The 19,471-nt window shown below is 38.0% G+C and overlaps 1 protein-coding gene and 1 long non-coding RNA gene across 12 annotated transcripts in view; both read right to left on the reverse strand.

Moving 5' to 3' along the window:
• Positions 1-5,043: 5,043 nt before the first annotated feature.
• Positions 5,044-19,471, reverse strand: part of fbrsl1 (fibrosin-like 1) — a 283,256-nt gene continuing 268,828 nt past the window's right edge. For 4 of the 11 annotated variants that reach the window (XM_059548652.1, XM_059548651.1, XM_059548653.1 and 1 more), the window contains 11 exons: positions 18,521-18,783; positions 13,718-13,768; positions 13,383-13,478; positions 11,784-11,855; positions 11,619-11,648; positions 11,444-11,515; positions 11,085-11,217; positions 9,818-9,901; positions 7,740-7,823; positions 6,936-7,209; positions 5,044-6,842 (listed from right to left, as the gene is read on the reverse strand). In XM_059548652.1, the coding sequence (XP_059404635.1) occupies positions 5,543-6,842; positions 6,936-7,209; positions 7,740-7,823; positions 9,818-9,901; positions 11,085-11,217; positions 11,444-11,515; positions 11,619-11,648; positions 11,784-11,855; positions 13,383-13,478; positions 13,718-13,768; positions 18,521-18,783 (2,459 nt within the window). In that variant the 3' untranslated portion in view covers positions 5,044-5,542. Of the gene's footprint in view, positions 6,843-6,935; positions 7,210-7,739; positions 7,824-9,817; positions 9,902-11,084; positions 11,218-11,443; positions 11,516-11,618; positions 11,649-11,783; positions 11,856-13,382; positions 13,479-13,717; positions 13,769-18,520; positions 18,784-18,923; positions 19,085-19,471 lie in introns of all 11 variants that reach the window. The other 7 variants (XM_059548656.1, XM_059548657.1, XM_059548650.1 and 4 more) reach the window with 6 other exon arrangements.
• On the reverse strand, positions 9,188-9,608 carry LOC132139943 (uncharacterized). The gene is made up of 2 exons (XR_009433689.1): positions 9,345-9,608; positions 9,188-9,282 (listed from the first exon to the last, which is right to left on the reverse strand). It is a non-coding gene; the product is annotated as an uncharacterized LOC132139943 (long non-coding RNA).

The raw sequence follows: 19,471 nt of genomic DNA on the forward strand, positions 1-19,471 counted from the left end.
ATTAGAAATGTAATACTTAGAATATACACTACCATTTTAAAGTTTGGGGGATGTAAAAAAAATAGTTTTTTAATAAACAATTTATATTATATATATATATATATATATATATATATATATATATATATATATATATATATATATATATATATATATATATATAATTTTAGACAATTCAAGAAAATTTGATATTTTTTAGTAAGGATCCATTAAATTGATCAAAAGTGACAGTAAAGACCTTTCTAATGTTACAAAAGATTTCTATTTCAAACAAATGCTGTTCTTTTGAACTTTCTGCTCATCAAAGAATAAAAAAAGTTATCCTCGCCAGTTAAAAAAAGACCTCCGACACATTTTTAATTTGAAAAACTATTATTTATTATTTAAATATTTTGATTTATTTGTAATGAAAATTGGCATGGACAGAAGATAAACAGAAATATCAAGTAATATAATAAAACAAACAAGATGCAGACACACAAACAATATTAACTTTTAATACAATTTTTGAAAATAGTAGTTTGTTGTCCAAACAAAACACTTAATTTATCGTTTGGATCATATGCAATATTAGAATCCATTGAATGTTACACCAGACCAAAAACAACCTTCTCCATGTGAGTGAAGACCGTCTAATATGCTGTAGCCAAGCAGACATCCATATATTTGTGAGAATCAAACAGGGTCAGTGTTTATAGATTTCACACATAATTGCTTGAAGATATAAATCAAAGTTTCACTGTTTGATGTGAGAAGTCTCGCTTTCCAATGGAGAACCCAAACAATCTTTGGCCATATATAGAAGAGGCTTGTATTACCTAATGAGAGCTATAGATTGCTATTCATTATTCATGAAATGAACATCTACTATAATGTAATATTAGCTATACTGTATATGTTGTTTGCAGTTTTCTTTCGGCAGAATACACATCTATTCTTGAAACAGTCAATGGAGCAAGATTCTTTGCCTGTGAGCGTTTTTTTTTAAACCCTGAAATTATATTGGAACAAACTGAAAAGTCAGTGTATGAGAAAGCTTTTCTTCTACTCTCCTTCTTTGTTGAGCATACAGTCTACTCTTTTCCTCCACTCTGTACTGGCAGCGCAGATTGCAGGTCGTCTGAATATCACGCCAGCTTCTCTCCACTATAACCTCCATCTCTGCCAGATGAACCCAGCTGCATAAATTCTCATTGGCTTTTACGGTTTGTATACACAATGATGCCTGTGTATGTGAGTGTGAGGAGTCAGGCAGCCAGCTTTCACTGAGGCATGAAGAAAGAGGGAAAAAAATCATTTAAAAAATGAATGAAAGTGGAAAAATGATTTAGCTGCTCGGGCTCAGTTGGTCTGTCTGGAATTATCCTCCTCTCGCTCTCCTTTCCTCAATTTCCCATCTTTTTCGGACTACTTTACATCTTTACACTCACTGCTTCTCATTTTATCCCTCTATGTCATCATATCTCAGTGGCTTGCTTGTTTTTAGAATGAACAATTATTTGTTTCCATTCCGTTGCCTCATATGTTCCTGTTTGTAGTGGATATGTTTCTGTTCAGAAACACTAAGAGTCAGACAGCATTACTGGAGTGCCGAGTCTGTGGCAGTGTAGACAGACTTCGATGCTATTTTATCACTTCAGTCTGGAATTCACTCCATCTGAGATCAGTTGGTGCTTCGCTGTGTTATTTGGTCTGCAAGGATCTGGTTAATATAGAGAAACACAATTATGAGTAAATCATATACTGTATACTTTTAAGGTATTACCATCTACCACAACTGTATGTATACTTTTCAGGGTGTAGATTCAGGGTATAGTTTAATATATTGATTCTCTTTAGATTTCGGTCACTCCACTTCTGCTGGTGTCAAATAAAAATACTCTTATTTTTGGTCACACTTTAGTTTGGGAACCAATTTCTCACATTTAATTATGACTTTTGGTTCAATAAACTCTTAATTTGCTGGTTAGTAATAGTAAGGTAGTTGTTAAGTTTAGGTATAGGGAAGGATTAAGGGATCATAAATGGTCATATGGAATAAGATATTAATAAGTTCTTTATACTTACTAATAAATAGCCAACCTGCTAGTAATATACATGCTAATAAGCTTTAATTGTCAGAATTGGTCCCTTAACTAAAGTGTTACCCTGTTTTTATACTGAGGGGGAATTCAGGTAAATGAGCCAGGGTTACATAACAGTTACTTAAAAATAAATGTCAAATTTTACAAGCTGTAAAATTCCTTTGACGGACTGCGTTGGGAAAACCGGAAAAAATGCCAATCACTAATTTAACTTTAACAATAAAGCTGATATATTTGTAAGAAGCAATTTGACATCTAATAGTATTCAGTTATATGAGAAAAATAAGAGTGTTTATTTATTTGGCATATTTTAGCTGAACAGGTAAAATGTATGTGGAAATTATAGGCTGAAATTGAGAATGTTAAAAATGTATCCTACTTTATTTGTATAGTTGTATACTTTATTATATCTGGCCAGAGTACCAGTATGAGATAAGTCAAGTGTGTAATTTCTGCTCCACTACACAGGCTGCAAAAATAAAGACTATTTCCCAATCAAAAATGTCTATGGAGCGAGCGGTCCGTTAAGACTGAAATGTTGCTAGCAAAAATGTTGACTGTTTTGAACAATGCTCTTTGCGGTCAGATAGTATATCGGCTAACCAACCAAACCACCTGACACTTATATTAAACACCTTTGCAGGGGCTTTGAAAAGAAAATAGAAATGAGAACACTTTCTCTCTGGTTTCTTTATCCGGTCCAGGTCTGGAAAGTGCTAACTAGCTGATTAGAGGGAGACAGCAGAGGGCTAGGGAGGCACAGATGCTTGGTGTCTATGGAATAACCCTCTCAATTACAGCATGGCCAAATTGAAACGGATCCCGATTTAACTCTCTTTCCAATACACCTCACGGCAGCTTTCCCAGTCCGTCTATCTCTCTCTCCAGCGATGGACCTCTCTGAAGCAGCACGTCCAGATAGGCTGCCAGACGCAGCGGGGAGACCATCGATTCTCAATAACATCACTAATGACTGCACACTGCCTGACGCATGCTGCCATTACTTGAGGTGAGGGCCGAGACCGAGGGCAGGGCTGAGCATGGCACAGCAGATGGAGCCAGTTAGGGATGGTTATGAGGATGAATTGTTTGTCAGTTGTGGAGAAGAATGATGAAGAGAGCAGGGGAATGAAGTCGCAAGTCAGAAAGACAGACAGACTCGCTCAATACTAAATGGACAGTAGCCTCTGGTTGTCTTATTTGTGGGACAGACAACCTTTGGTCTATTCTTTTTCAGTTTCTTTCACTTCTTCATCCGCGCCTTCTTGATCCATCCCTCATTAGCAGGCATCACTCCCATTAATGAGTCCAGACCGCGGGTCAATACGGTACTAGCCTCAGAGTCAATACCAGTTACCTGCAACACAAACACTCAAAAGCTGTACTTGCAGAAAATCAATATCATTATGCAGGCCTGTCCCATCACCTTTCTCATACTCTCTACAGCACAGCTGAAATAAATACTCTCTCCTGTAGAAATAAAGTAAAAATAGCAACTGTGGAGAAAGCACAAATATTTTAATTGTAAAGTGAATTTGTAGAGTACAATTTTAAGTGTAAATCATGGTAGTATTATCTGTACTGAATCCAATTAATGCTAATAACAAAATAATAATAAATATATATATTACATGCATATCATATTTTTGTAAGTATATCTAATTACATATAGAAATTGATAAAAATAAATATATTAAATAATGGACTATTATTGAATTATTATTATTAATTATAAAAATAATAATTAAAAATACATTTGATAAATATTAAACTATAATCATTGTGTCCAGAAAGGTGATTCTTGTTACTTTATTGTAGTAATGAGAATGAGATTTTCTTTCTCAGTAGAGGGTAAAATGTGCTTCTTTGTCGTGAAATAGCAAAAAAAAAAAAAAAACATTCCACCTTATGGCCGTAATGCAGCCTACTGTTCTTATGACCCAGGCATTTCATTCATCCATTTCTACGAAACTTTGTGCACTAATTTAACATTATTCAGTAAATCTTGAATTCTATAATTAAATAGCAGACAGGTATGCAGATACAAGGTCCAACCTTTATTCCATACATTTTTAAACCATGAATGTTCATTTTCATTTTTTCACGCCTAAAGCTCTACTTGTTTTGTATACAAGAGTCTAAGAAAAACAACTGCACAACACCACAAGGTCGACAGAAAGAGTCTATTGTCACCTCAACCATTCCAATATGTTTCTCAGATGTCCAGGTTTTGTGCCTGGAGAAGTGTTCACTGCTAAAGCAAATTCTTTATGACCTGGAAGTTTATAGCTGTTTGTTTCAATGGCTCTTCATTGGACAAATGAATAACAGTTATCCAGGTTCCCACTTTAGAACTCCATTTGATAACCGTCCAATCAGAACACTCTTAATCCTCTTTGCATAGATTGCATCGCCATAACAGCACTCCCATTTGAGTCCTCCCCTCTGATTGGACAGCTCCATCACCATGGTTTTCAACCTGGAAGTGGTTCTGTTTAATTTCATTGTTTTTTTAGAAACATTTAAAAAGCCTAACAAATGTACAATGTCATTTCGTTCCAAGTAATATCAACAAGATATTTACAATATCTTTAAACTTTACATAAACCAAACAAGTATATTGTAATACATATTTGTCTGCATATCTCAAAAAGAAAATGAAGCAAACTAAAAAAACAAAAAAAAACAAAAAAAAAACACTCCAAAATGTAACCGTGTACATGGTCAGCACTGAATATTTCCAGGCACCATAGAGCAAATCACCTGTCAAACAGAAAGATCATACCAATTCAGATATGTAGGCAGGGGCGCTGCACAAGATCCCACGCCCTATGCATAGGCAGTCCTAATGCCCCCCCCCCTGAAAATATATATTCCAGACTTTTCAAGGGCCCTCTCCTCCTTTGGGGCCCTGGTAATCAGTACTGGTTTTACCCACAGTCCGACGCCCCTGTATGTAGGCGTACATATCCTACAACTCACTAGGATAAATACAGGGCAGGGAACAAATTAAACTTAAAGGGATAGTTTACCTTCAGTTGCTGGTTCCCACTGACTTGCATAGTGTTTTTTCTTTCATACTATGGAAGTCAGTGGGGACCAGCAACTGAAGGTGAACTATCCCTTTAATGCAAATACATAAAAAATGTCTGTGCATAGGAAATGTACAAACAAATTTCACAAACTCTTTTCACATGAAAAAACTGAAAAGGCATTGGATTACTGTATTAATATTAAATTTCTGTTTTCACGTCTTAGGTTTGGAGCTACAAGAGTTTGAGCTAACAACTCTTTTCTTCCACTTTAATCAGTTTAAAAAGCCAGCTGATGTGCTTGTTCCAAGGTACAAATATTTGTACAAATTACACATACCTATTTATCATTTACTCTACTTTGTGTGAAAATAAGTGCATGTTTCCTGTGTCCAACTCAAATGAGGCATTTTCCACTCTAGTATGTTACCGTGCCTCCACTTCTTTTGGGTTGCGTGATGGCGAGTAATCCCGAGGGTCCTGGGTGGTGATTGGCGTAGTCCGTCTTGGCGACGCCGGTCTGGCAGCACCAGAGGGTACCAGAGGAGGAGGGGCACTTAGTGCAGCAGTCGGGGGTGTCCGGTTAAGAAGTCCATTATGACCTGTCGAAGGGCTAAGCCTTGGGTACGGCATTCCGCCAAGGTGTGACATAAATGGCGGCATGTGGGGTAAGTGTCCTTCAATGGGTGATTGGTGAAGTTGGTGAAGCCTTGCTCGATCCAGTTCCTCCCGTAAATGCAACCGTTCCCTTTCTTCAGCTTGTTGCCTCAGTCTCTCCTGTTCCCGCCGAAATTCCAGGAGGTGTTCGTGGTGTGAGTAGTCATGTGGCTCCCGATCCCGATAAGCCCGTTCTGGATCATAGACACCAGGGAAACGGTGCCCAGGTTCGGAACGAAGCTGGAAGTCCATGCGCCGTTGAAGGTCGAAGTTTCGGTAAGCCTCTCGTAGAGGATCCCAGGAAAATGCCGGATGAGGAAGGCGGTCTCGACCTGCAGCATGAGGGCTGACTCCCATAAATGGTGCCATGCGGGTGCGTTCAAGTGCATTCAGACTTCCCATTTGATGCATGGCACTCAGAGTGAGCGGCAATGAGTGTTGCATGGGGACACCGTGAAGTGAGGACGGTGTTGGAGGGTCACTACAGCGAGGAGACGGTGGAGGAGGCTGATGGGATAGTGCAGGGTGATGAGCTATTGGTGTGGTTTGATGAGATGGAGGAGGGACTTGAGGTTTAGGGGCAGCTTCGGATCCAATCACCATAACATCCTGCTCTTCCTTGCGTTCTTCCTTGATCTTCATGTCATTCTTCACCTTCTGTAGCAGATCCCCTGAGCTGGTATCCTTCCTATCCTTCTCACCTTCTTTAATCGGTAGCGGTTGTGGGATACCCATCTTGATTCCTGCATCATTAAGGACATTTTTTGAGTATGGAGAGGGCGAACGGTGAACGGATTTGAGAGAGTCATCTGAGGAACGTCTGTCTGTGATTTCCTTCCCTGGAGAACGACTTTCCTTCACCTTTATGTCTCCCAAAATGCCTGCCTCTCGTTGACGGTCCAACATCTCTTTCTCAGGCTCACGGTTGCGGTCGGCACTACCACTACGGTGTCTGCCGGAGTCGGTCGAGTTCTGGCTGTTTGAGCGGATCAGGCTGCTGATCTGGTAGCTAACTGGAGCGGAAGCTGGGGAAGAGCGGTTCGAATGGCGGTTACGATCTGAAGAGTCTCTGCAACAGGAAATATCCCATAATTAGTTAACTTTAGAGACAAGAAAATAGGCAAAATAAGATGCTAAGGTTCATGAAATCAGCAACACCAACCTGTCTTTATCTTTCTCTTCTTTCCCAACAGAAGAGTCCCTTTTTTCTCTCTCTCGTTCTTTTTCCTTCTCCCGCTCCCGTTCCCGTTCCCGTTCTCTCTCTCTATCATGGCTGTTTGCAGAGCTGCTTCTTTCTGCATCTACAGATTTGGGCCACTGTGGAGGGGTCGGGAAGGAAGGTGGTGTTCGGTGGAGCCGATTCCAGGTGTCATGATGAGGACTACTGAGACCAGGCAGCCCTGGACCCTCTTTGGGTCCAAATACACTGTTGCCCCCTGAAAAGACAAAAAAGTAACATCAGTTTAACAGATCACAATCCAGTTATGTCGAGGTTTTCCATACACAAACTGAAAGGTTGATGGCGGATTGTAGTTTCTTCTACAAATGGGGTACCAAGGGCTGCTTTTGAAGACTCTTCAGCAGAGAACAAATGAATGACCGACAGGGTCAAGAGCTACGAAAAGCCAAGCGTTCCATAGAGATTCATTTCAATTCAATCAGTTTCACTAAAAGAAATCCCATTCAGCCAATGAAGGAAGAAGGGAGAGAAAATGAGATATGGCAAACCCACCACCCTACTTTGCAAGCAACTAATGAATGCAAGAGCAATGCTAAACCAGTTGGGTTGTGAATTTGGCAAATGACTATCTGCGGTATTGCCTGCCTCCCCCGCTTCCCTAAACTCTCATTTGGCATTGGCTGCAAAGCTAAGTGCCTTTCTTTCATTCCCACCTCCTTTTTATTCCCTCTGCACTCTATGTGGTCAAGAGCTAAGCTGTGCTAGAGGCCGGGGGCTGGGGCTTACCGAGGGCTGGGTTGCCTAATCCACCGAAGGCACTGCTTGAAAGGTTGTTGAGGCCGCCAAAGGTACTGGAGCGACTGAATGGATCTGCAAAATGCCAAACAGGGATTAGCGACGCGGGGCTGGAGGTGCCCGACCATTCCAACCGGCTTTTCTCAAACAAGCAAGCTTTGTTTTTTTGCGTCACTGTTACTGCTGCTATTCTAACTCCCTAAGGGTTGTTTATTTCTTCCAGTAAGACTGTTGGAAAGTGTTCACTGACTGCGGATTAGGCAGCAAGAGGTGCTGGCATGAAGAGCAATAACTGATTGGAGTGTGATAGCTAGGGACATGCTGAAATGTCCGATATGAAAAAATGATTAAATGACAGCAAACAGCTCATGTGTCTCCCATCTACTCTACAGGTTCCTGTGATTCTTCCATCCACTTACCCCTCAGAATATTAAGCTATGTATGAATACATACCTTGCAATTGGTGAAGGAGCCCAAATCATTCATACGGTTGCATTTATAATTAAAATAAATATAAACAACCTTCCTCCAGCCCACATAAGTAAAAAACACAATTCAGTGTTTTCTATGTAAATCATTAATTCAAATTCCTGAAATCCAATAAAGGATTTATGACTAATCTACAGAATACTTGAGTAAGCAAACAGCCATCCAGCACATGCTTTTATCCAAAGCAACTTACAATACAGTAATTTACATACTAATTTTCATGAACAATCCCGCTGGAACAACCTGGAGTGTTTTGCTTAAGGGCACAATAGTGGTTAAGTTCGTCACTGAGAAACCTTTTGATTACCAGTTCTGAGCTTTCACCACTAGGCACTCAGTTCTGCATTTTACCCGTTGTCTCTCCATTTCCTTTGGTCCCCAGCTGTTAATGAACTCTAATTGGACTGACTTGAAAGCTGTGTGAAATCAGCATTTAGCTCCTAACTCAAATAACATATCTGATAGAAATTGTGGGGAAACATCTGAGGCCAGTAAAAAAAAAAAAAGTAGATAGTAAAATATTACTATGTTTTGTTGTGGGAAACAAAAGTTGAGTTTTGGTAGGAAAGTTCTCTGACAAAATGTCATGGAAACAACAATTTGGTGGATAAAAGACAATCTAGGGTAAGTCTAAGTATTCGCTGTTTATGCTTATATACTGTACCTTCCAGTTCAACAACAACAACAAAATTACGTTCAAGATAAAATATCAAGTCTTAATATCTAAAGTAATTTTACTTAAATATGTTAATCTTGTTTTGCTTAAGTATTTTCACAAATTCCACCAAGACAAATGTACTAGTTTAGAATACCCTGCCAATATAATATGTAAGACTACTTGCTTCCAAATAATTTACTAATAATTATCAATACATTTTGAAAGTTGAGCTGAGGTTAAATGTATAGTATCTAACCCTTTGGGGAGACACATTTCTAAGCCGACTGATTAATGAAAACTTCTGACTAAAAACTCTATATTACGTAATCTAAGCCAGTAGTTGCACTTTGTAACGAAACACTATGTGCCTGAGCACATACCTATAGACTGAACATGTAATAAATTCACAATAAATGAAAATTCTCATTTTTTGTAGTTTACAAGGAGACGATAACTGTAATTTTCAAAAACATGCATTTCCAAACCCACTTTCTAAAGTTTGCATTTTTAGGCCCCGAAGCGTCATGTAAATAAATGGGCAAAACACATAAAAATCTTAAATTTTTAATTGAAGGCAGCGTAAATGTAAATATTATATTTTACATAAAAAAAACAAGACTATGAGAGACAGAAGTACAGTATTTATTAATGTGTCATTATTTTAGATTCTGCACCGGGTCATGTCTGATTTTCACAATATTTATTTGTATATTTGGTTTTGTTTTAATTTGGTTTGGGAAATTTTAGAAAAGACATGCTTTTATAGCCGAATGATCGTCACTAAGGTGCAGCACTAGAACATATGGAACAGAATGTATTTACCTTGCTTTTATATAAAAGAGGGTTTTAACATCAGATGAATGTTCTGAGTTTGAAGTATGAGAGAAAAGAGAGGAACTATTTAAAATGGTGGTTTACTTACACTTACCTGCCAAATGGCTAGGAGGCAGGAAGGCAGTGTGGTGAGGAGACGGTCCATAGGGTGAAGCAGCTGGATGTCCCGATGCTATTGAATATAGCAGGAAATAATCAGTCAAACCGACCGCAGACAAAATTAGCCAAACCATTCAAATATTCACCAAAACAGCACTAGATGTAGTCACTCTCTCTCTCTCTCTCTCTCTCTCTCTCTCTCTCTCTCTCTATATATATATATATATATATATATACATATAAATATATATATATATATATATAGAGAGAGAGAGAGAGAGAGAGAGATGAGAGGTCTTGTGTAAAGATTGTTCTTGTTACGTTAAATACTTTCTCCTATTCCAGTTTCCAACACGCAGAGACAACTAGAAGTCAGCCGGGCTCAACCAATGGTGTGCGTTTGGGGCGGGACTATCATTAATAAGCTGTTAGAATAGTTTGCATGGACAATGAAAAGGACAGTGATGTCTTAGATTGAGTGTTCAGGTTGCATTTGAAAGGGTCAACTGTCTATTCAGCCGGAACGATATGTCATTTGTTACTGTGTATCACTAATGAAGAAACCAATTACAAGCTCCTTCATGACACCATGCTGCATAATTACAATCTAAAGGGCAGACATGCTCATGTTGCCCTTCAACAAAGAGCTACCAGTCAGTCAGGTAAAAGCATTTATATTCATGCCCGTGGCCCCAGCGTTGAGCCAAGACAATGTTCAAAATAACAACATGCAAATTAGTAAGCACATGAGAGAAAGAAAGACATACAAAACCATTTTTATTTTACTGAAGCCAGGCCAATAAAGACATTCGAGTACAATTTACAAGATATAAATAATCTGTGAGAGCAGTACCTTGATTGGATTATAAATATAGTTTATAAGGGAAATGAAAATTAAATATAAGAAGAATTTCTTCAGGTTTAGAGGTGATTTGAGCATCAGGCTTTCCCAAAACAGCAGGAAAAGGAACTAATTTCCAGGAATGGTTGTGTAACCACAACTTTTCATCTAAAACTGTCATCTTTGAAGCTTGAGAACTTAAAGTTAATATAACATTGTTTGTTACCCATTTTACAGGACATTCAATGAGGGAAAAAAAAACCCATGTAGGGCAGGATTTGATTTTATGCATACATTTTTCTTTTGGACTAACTGAACTATGCACAATATAATCAGGAATGTGTGTTATTATTAAACAGGGTTAAGTTTGATTTCATTTACTTTAAGAGTTTTCTCATTCATATTCTGCACATACCTGTAGATGAAAAGAGGGGTCTGGCCAGATCATGAGGGTAGGGGAACCCAGGGAACACGCCTGGAGCAGGAGGACGGCTGAACAGATCAAGTTTTCCATTCATATCCAGTTTATGAGGATCCAAGTGCATCTGCTTATGTGAGACAAGTCATTTTAATATATAATATAGTATAATATAATATATATGACTGTACACATTTAAAAAAAAATATAATAATTTGTGTAAATGGTCCTTAATGAGGGAAAATTACTGAGATGGACTCTGATGCATGAATCAAAACAAAGCATACTTGAGTATTCTTGTAATTAGGCTACACTGTATTAAAGAAAACTTTTTCATGCTTTCCAAAAGAACTTACTTTCATCTTCTGCTGATGATGGTAGATCTGCCAGGCGATTTGAACATGGACTGCACACCATTTACCTGGCTTCTAACATGAGCGCAGAAGAAATTTCAAAGCATTAACACAAACGTGGTGGCATTTACGGTGGAAAATTTAGGGATTTGAAAGAGAATGAAAATATGATGCCTACTCTTACTGAAGTCCTAAAAGGATCTGTTATCTGTGAGAAAAGGACAAGAAAGGAGAGATGTGTTTTCTAACAAAGTTCAGGTTCATGAAATGCTATAAACATCACAATCCTGATTCAGTTTTAATAGTCAATCTCTTAAGTGGATCTCCAGAGTGGGTGGCTTACCCTTGGGTCCTTCTGAAGGAGAGTGTGTGGGACTGTTCCTGGTCGTCCTGCAACATCTATAGGGTTTGGAGCCTGGAAAGAAAGTTAAGACCATTTCAGATATAGCTAACAGAACACAGCATGACACTGAAGTCTGTTTATTTACTATTTTTAATCATACACTGTTGAGAAACATTTTTGTATATAAGCATTTTTGGCTCCTTGGTGTGTTGAGTAAAGTCTTTTTAAGAATTTTTTTAACTGATGATCCCATGAAATCAAAATGGAAATTTTGTGGCTTGTATGTGTCTGTATGTGTTAACTTGATGTCTATATGCTAGTGTAAAACATTTGGCAGAAACTTATTTAAAAACCGAATAGCAGTTAGCAAATTAGGGTTTATTACTGTGACTTTACTAACTATTAAACAGAACAAAATAAGCCACTGATATACTCTGTCCAAACATCCTGTTTCAAAAGGAAACACATCAGGTCTGGAAAAAATGCATGATTCATCATGGGTGCAGCCTAAAATTTAAAACTTAATTTCAGTCTCAAGATTCATGGATGCCACTGTCCTTTATACACATGAACTTCTTGTTGGAAACTTCAGGCTTGCTCTACCTTTGACTGGTTGCTAACACAATAGTGAGAATTATTTAAGAAATGAAAAAAAAAATCATTACTCACCAAGTGAGCGAAAGGGACATTACACACACACACACACACACACACACACACACACACACACTGCAAAGACTCACACACCCAGACTAACCACCCTGCTCAAGACCACAGTGCTAAGTCTAAAGTTAACACAAAGGCCTCCAGCTGGTTATTGAGCCTGAGCCTCTCTGCATAATCCATTAGTGGAGAAAATGGCAGTGGTAGATTTCTCTTTCTGCCTGCAGTATAAATTCAGCTGTGTGGGATTTGAGAGCACCCTGAATACTAATGGTAAGGTGATGCTGGGCTCTCAATCAGCCACATTTCTGGAGTATGCAGGAAATGGAGAATTATTTGACCCCATTCTTTTTGTGTTTGGACTTTTTTGCCCTTTTATTATAGTGCAAATGTGACAGGAAATTACTGGGATAAAGACAGGGGGTGGGATTGAGACATGACCCATCCCAGATTTCAATCTATCTGTCAGATGAGCATCCAAGGCATAGCATACCTAGAGAGCTAACCACTAAACCATCGCTGTGACCTTGACCTGTTCTAGGCAATCAAATTCTAAAAATGTAGTTCTGTATAGAGATGCACTGGTTTATGAACAGGTTTATCACCTGTGAAAACAACAGCCTGAATAGTATACCATGTTGAATTCCCATATTACTCAAATTTTATTAACTTTATTTATTTTTTGTCCTTTGTTTGGCAGAACTACCAGATCGATCTGGCAAACAATTAATCCGTAGATACTTTCACCAGTTTTTTTTTTTTTTTTTTTGAATGCTTGTTTTATGGGCCATATTTTTCAAAAATCTCTATTAGAGTATTCAAGCGGGAAATTTTAAATGCCCTAACAAACCACAGGTCTCGTTCTTTTTCTGCTCAAGTCAAAACCGTTTTGTCTGCTTTCCCACATGATGTGCATGCATAGTTTTGAGGCCTAACCTTTGGTTGGAAGGCTCCTTGCAGTGAACTGAAGGGCCCTGAATGCGGAAGTAATGGAGGCATTCCTGGCATTGTTGGTGGGTAGGAGGGAAAGAACTGCAAAAAAAAGAAAAAGAAAAAAAAAAACCTTAAATGTAATTTTTTTTTTTACAAGATTCTTTGGCGACTGTCATCTTTTTTTATCCTGCGTTGAAAACAACATAAAACCAAGCATGCTTGAAAACATGCAAACAACAAATATTACAAATATGTCTCAAAAAGTCCAAAAAGTCTACATAATCTGCTTCATCTTCAGTCAAAGCAAGGTCATGCAGTCAAAACAAGTTGGCACTTACATTTGAATGTCTCAAGAAAGGATTGTCCAGCTTTGGAGTGTATTTGTCGAACTATAGAAAGGAGACAAAAAGAGAGAGAGAGAAAGTTCAAATTAAAAACATATCAACAAAACCAAAGGCATCTGTGACAAAACACATGAGAGAGCTTTACTGCAGCGTGCTTACATAGTCAAATAGAAAGCAGATGAAGCTCAGATAAATTACACCCTTTTAATAAAACAATTACACAGTAAAAAAGCCATTCAATGTCACATGAAAGAAAACCACTGCAGCCGCAGCTGGCACAGGCTTCACAGAGCAGACCATAGTGTGGAAATACACTCACAAAAGAGTCAAACCAGATCGCTAAACAAATTAAAGGCACCCTTCACTTCCAATTAAATTGACATGAGCCATTTATTATGTGGCAGCATCATTCCATTACAGTTAAGAAAAATATATGGAACAGTAACTCTTTAAAGAAAGTTCTAGTTTTAATAGAAAAACTTGAGCATCAGTACTCAAAGAAGCAAGAAGGGCACATGAAAAAAAAACACGAAAAATGGTTCATGGTCTTTTTCAGAAATTCATACAAATGTGATGGAAATAAAATGTCATATATTTAACAGTCTTACATTTTTATCACTGTAATAAACAATTGTCTTAATATGTGTCCATAAACAAAAAAAACCAAAACATTTAAATACTTTAAAAACATTTTTAAAAATTCATAAACTTCAGCAAAAAAATTCATAAACTTTTTTTTTTTTTTGCTTCATTTTACTAGTAAGTTAATAAACCCAGCATCTGTCACCTTAATTCCACTGACTTGTGTTTTTATCACTTAACTGAACACTGCAAAATTCAGCGCTGCTTTTAAAACAAAGTAAGTGCTACTGAGATTATTGATATAATAAAATAACTGAGTTATTTTACATAAACAGTCAAATCCTTTACAAACCCCCTCATATAGTGTTGTTTTTACAGAAGCCTGTCATAGGTGTCATAGGTGATAGTAATAAAAGTGGATAAGCTCACTTATTATACTCCAACAGATCAGCAGGCATAAGCTGCTCTCATCCTGCATTGCACGAATGTGTGATGATAATTAGCCTAAATCAAACACATGAGGTTGCCCTGGCAAAAAAAAAAAACGCTGATCTGACCTTCCATGCGTATTGCACTTCAGCGATCCTTCCGAGGGCCGCACGCCTGCTTTATGGTTAACACTTGCCAAGTAATACGGCAAAGGTTTAAAGTGGCCCATAAAAACACTGCTCCATAATTCACAGCCCTTGTCAGAACTTTATAACAAACAGCTTTGGCAAATCAAGATTCAATATTACATCTGTAAACAATTCAATCTTTACAAGAAAAGCTAGGAGGAAGGGAAAAAAGAAAAGAAAGTCATTAAATGAAGTGTGTTATGTCAACATGAAACAGAATTCGCTACCCACTTTACTTCATTAAACTGATGTATTTTCGAAAGTTACAAAAGCTAGTTTTCCTTCATTAGGATTTTTCTTTTCTTCTTTGGAATAACAAACCAGTGAATTATGCACAATAAGACCAGAAACATATAAAGGAAGCAAATTGGGTTATTTCTGTTGTCATGTTGACTTTAAAAATGCCATTTATATATATTTTTTAATTGACCCCAGTAAACACCACCACCACCACCACCACAATCTATGCAAAAGCTTTTCAACCACTCAGAAATCCATTAGAAACTAAGCATCAGTATATTTGTCAGTAGAAACATCACACTTACATCACATGGTATTGAAAGAAATTCAACAATAACTGTTCAGCAAATAAGATTTGTATCTCATAAAACATTTGGGGAAGGTGCGGTGGTGTGTTTGTGATTCTGCATTAGAGATAAGATGCATAACCAACATTTTCATCGCTATTTCAGTCTTTCAGGTTTTGATGACAAAACAGTTCTGTAACCCACAAAAGAATGCAGGCAGCAAACTACACAACATATGGAATGTTTTAAGTTAGATTTCAATCTCTGGAGATGGTAATCTATGATACAAAAATGCTTGACTTTTCATCTAGCACTCTTGACATAATATCTTTTGGATTGGTTAACAGCAGCGATAGTATGCAGATAAGAAGTTCTTGTTCCTGTCTGAATACGTTTCAGAGCTCTGAATGCATTTCATATGGCTAGCTAACTTTGAGGAGCTGAATTTATCTGATTACAGGCTGCCAAAGTTTGCTTCTAATAGCCGCTTTGCACACGGAAGCAATTATGCTTTATCAAAACAACCCCGTTGATGTCATGACTTTCATCTGTGGTGAGGTCATTATGTTTCGACCGCAAGCTTTGAATGTGTCATATAGAATGAGTCCCGTCTGTACCTCTGTCACGCCACAAGACTTTGTCTGCCTCCTGTTTGTCTCAAACAGCCCCCAGCACTCAGAAACACCACCATTCTGCTCATATGAAAGCAATAAAATATCTCTGGCTCACACATATAAAAGCGCAATGAGTACGGCATGTCAACATGGCAGCAAAAAGGGTTTTTATTAGAGGAAGAGCTACAATATTTGTGGTTGTCATGGGAAAATAGTTTATCTTGTTAGGATGATCGGTATCAGTTATGTCACGGAGATGGAGCTATATAACTGTTTAAACCTTGTGGCCTCTGTTTAAGATCTGGCCTGGTTTAAGATAAGCCTCAAGTGGGTTGTAAACACTATTACTTAATATGCAACAGTTAGTTCTGGCGCTCTATTATCACCAACCCTGCATCATAATTGCTGAATGAAATCCAATACTTGTTTCTTACGAAGTTTGAGATGCTGATTCCAAAAACAGTAGCATGTCACATTTTCTCCCAAAATATGATGTTCATCTTGTGACATTTTTGCTTTTGAAAACCATTGTATGGCGAAGACTTGTATTATCAGCAGATAAACTGCCACAAGGACTTGATTCCTATCTTCCTCTGAACCAGGTTACAAATGTTTGTTCAATTCTCAGTCGATGTTTACATGCATGAATGATTCTGAAGACATTTTTTATGCCTAAACTTTTATGCTTATTTTCAGTGTTAGAATTATGGCCAGTGACAGAAAAAAAATTCAAACTTGATTCAGATTTTTTCTGCCATTTGTCTGGGTGTTTTACTACATCCAAACAGCTAACTTGTGTTTATATAAAGTTCATTGGCATTAAATGGAGTATATGAACATATTTTCTACTCTTTGCATTCTGAATATCTCTTGTGTTATTCAAACCGAAAAAGTTTCAAATTTGACTGTGCATTTAAGAAAAAATAAATATACATAATTTGAAAAATCAACATTCTTATTTTGTTAAAAAGAAAATGCATGTGATGGATATATATATATATTTATATTAGGGGTATAACGGTACGTGTATTCGTACCGGACCGTTTCGGTACAGGGCTTTCAGTACGGTGCACGTGTATACCGAATGCAATATTTTGTTTGCGGAACATAGGTACATTTTTGTGTTTTCAAACGAATGTATTAAGTGGCGGATGTCTCCGCGTTCAGCACAAATCCCGCCCTGCAGCTGATTCTAATGCCGGTGACACACTGGCTGCGTGGCATGAGCGTGCGTTTCTGCTGGGTGTCAGGTGCGTGACACTTGTTTCGCGTTTTCTGTGTCTTTACACACCAGAATCGTGCCTGATGCGGCGCTGGCGCGCTGCTGCTACTGTAGGTGACAGAGGGAGACTGCCGACAGACCAGGATCTTGTCTTCACGACAACAATATTTATACTTCATTTAGCATTAATATAAAGCCTACTGATAAAGGACACCGTCAACAGTATTGACAGCAAAATAGACTATGTTTGACAGGTGCAATATGCCAGTGTGTCACCGGCCTAATGTTTTCAAAAGGCATCACGCGAGTGTGAACATCACTAGATTCACTACAACTAGGAAAAAAAACGATTGTAATTCAAACGCAGCTCTCGTCGGCATTTAAACAGACCTTTGCTCTTAATTCTGATCGGTCCAACGCAATAACTAAATCTGAGCAGGTCTAAAAACTGAAGCTGTTCATGCTGCACTTTACACTTTGGAAAAGTTATATATATTTTTAAAATATTAGCAGGCCTACAAGCTGGGATTGGTAATGCTGCACTGTAATCATAGTTATTTATTTATATTTTTCATTATATTTTATTATATGATATTGGTTTGAGACAGAGTATTTTATTTAATGGAGAACTTTGCAGCAGTATTTTATGTCTTATTCTTTTTTTATTTTATATATATATTATTAAAAAGTATTAAAAAAAAAAGAAAACAAATTGTAAAAAAAAGTTTATAGTAATAAACAACCTGCAGTTTAATGTTTGCATTTCTTTCCCTTACTGTACCGAAAATGAACCGAACCATGACTTTAAAACCGAGGTACGTACCGAACCGTGATTTTTGCGTACCGTTACACCCCTAATATATATATATACATATATATATATATATATATATATATATTTTTTTTTTTAACTTTGCATCATCACATTAGGTAACATTAAGCCTTTTTAGCATTCTCCCCCACCCGCCCAAGATGCAGGGCTGTGTTATTATATGTCTGAATGAGCGCCATTTCGGTTCACAGTTTGGATTCATGAGGTTCCAAACAGGCTGCCAGTCTGTGAGTTTCTCTGTTTTGGCTTTTCTTAGAACTATTTCTGTCAACTGAGACCAAGTAGATTAAATAAATATGATGGTCACATAGAAGGGACTTGTTTTTAATATGTCGGAGTGTTTTGAGGGGCATAGGGAGGTAGGAAGGGAATATAATCTATCTGTTTTTTTACTTATCCTCACATTTCTGGCTGGGGTACGCACCATGGGAGGTGCAGTGGGAGGCCCAATGATGGCTGCTGGGGGCAGACTGGCAGGGAAAGGCGTGAAGGTGTGCTGATGCGTGTGTTGGTGCTGGTGCATATGCTGATGTTGGTGAAACTCGGCCCGGAGGAGCGACACAGGGGCCAACGGTGACCCTGTCGCCCCTGGTGCCGACCCCCGACCTCGCTCTGAGCTCTGAGCCAGGAAGCGGTTGTTCAGCTCCTGCCGCAGAAGATCATGCTCTGCAAGAAAGGAGAGCGAAGGGGAAAAAGGAGGGAAAGGGGGTAGAGGGGGAAAGACATGGGAGGGAAAAGAAAAAAAGGCACGGGCGGCCAGTGAGTTTTCACAACAGCGGTAGGAAGAAGCGAAAGAGGGTAGTCACCTGGCTTTCTCTGTTTCTCCAATTCAAGGTGTGAGGGTTTTCTACGTGAGGACTCATTGGTGGAGGTAAGAGAGTTGCCTGTGACAATGTGCCAATCAGAATCCCCGAATGAGGCTGGCAATACATGATTGGTTGGTTGAAAGAAATCAACAGGCTGGTATCTAAAGACAAGAGAGAACCAAGAGTCACCTCAGCAGAAAACACACACATATACTTTTACTGCCTTAAAGGCACTGTTCAACCCAAAATGAAAATCACCCTCATGTTGTTCCAAACCTGTATGAGTTGCTTTCTTCTGTGGAAGGGACTTGGATGAAAATATATAAACACATTAACAGAAGAAACAAATGCATACAGGTTTGCATACAAAATTTTCATTTTGGGGCGAACTATCCCTTAAAGACTTTAAGACTATCCCTCTATCCCTAAAATTGAAGAAACTCTTTAAGTACTTGCTTGATACTTTAAAAAAGTCATTAATATATAATTTTTGTTTAGAGTCTAATTTAACATTATGTTGTTAGTGATCAAAACCAGAGAAAATATGA

Source organism: Carassius carassius, chromosome 4 (assembly GCF_963082965.1).
Source record: "Carassius carassius chromosome 4, fCarCar2.1, whole genome shotgun sequence".
Classification (NCBI taxonomy): Eukaryota; Metazoa; Chordata; class Actinopteri; order Cypriniformes; family Cyprinidae; genus Carassius; species Carassius carassius.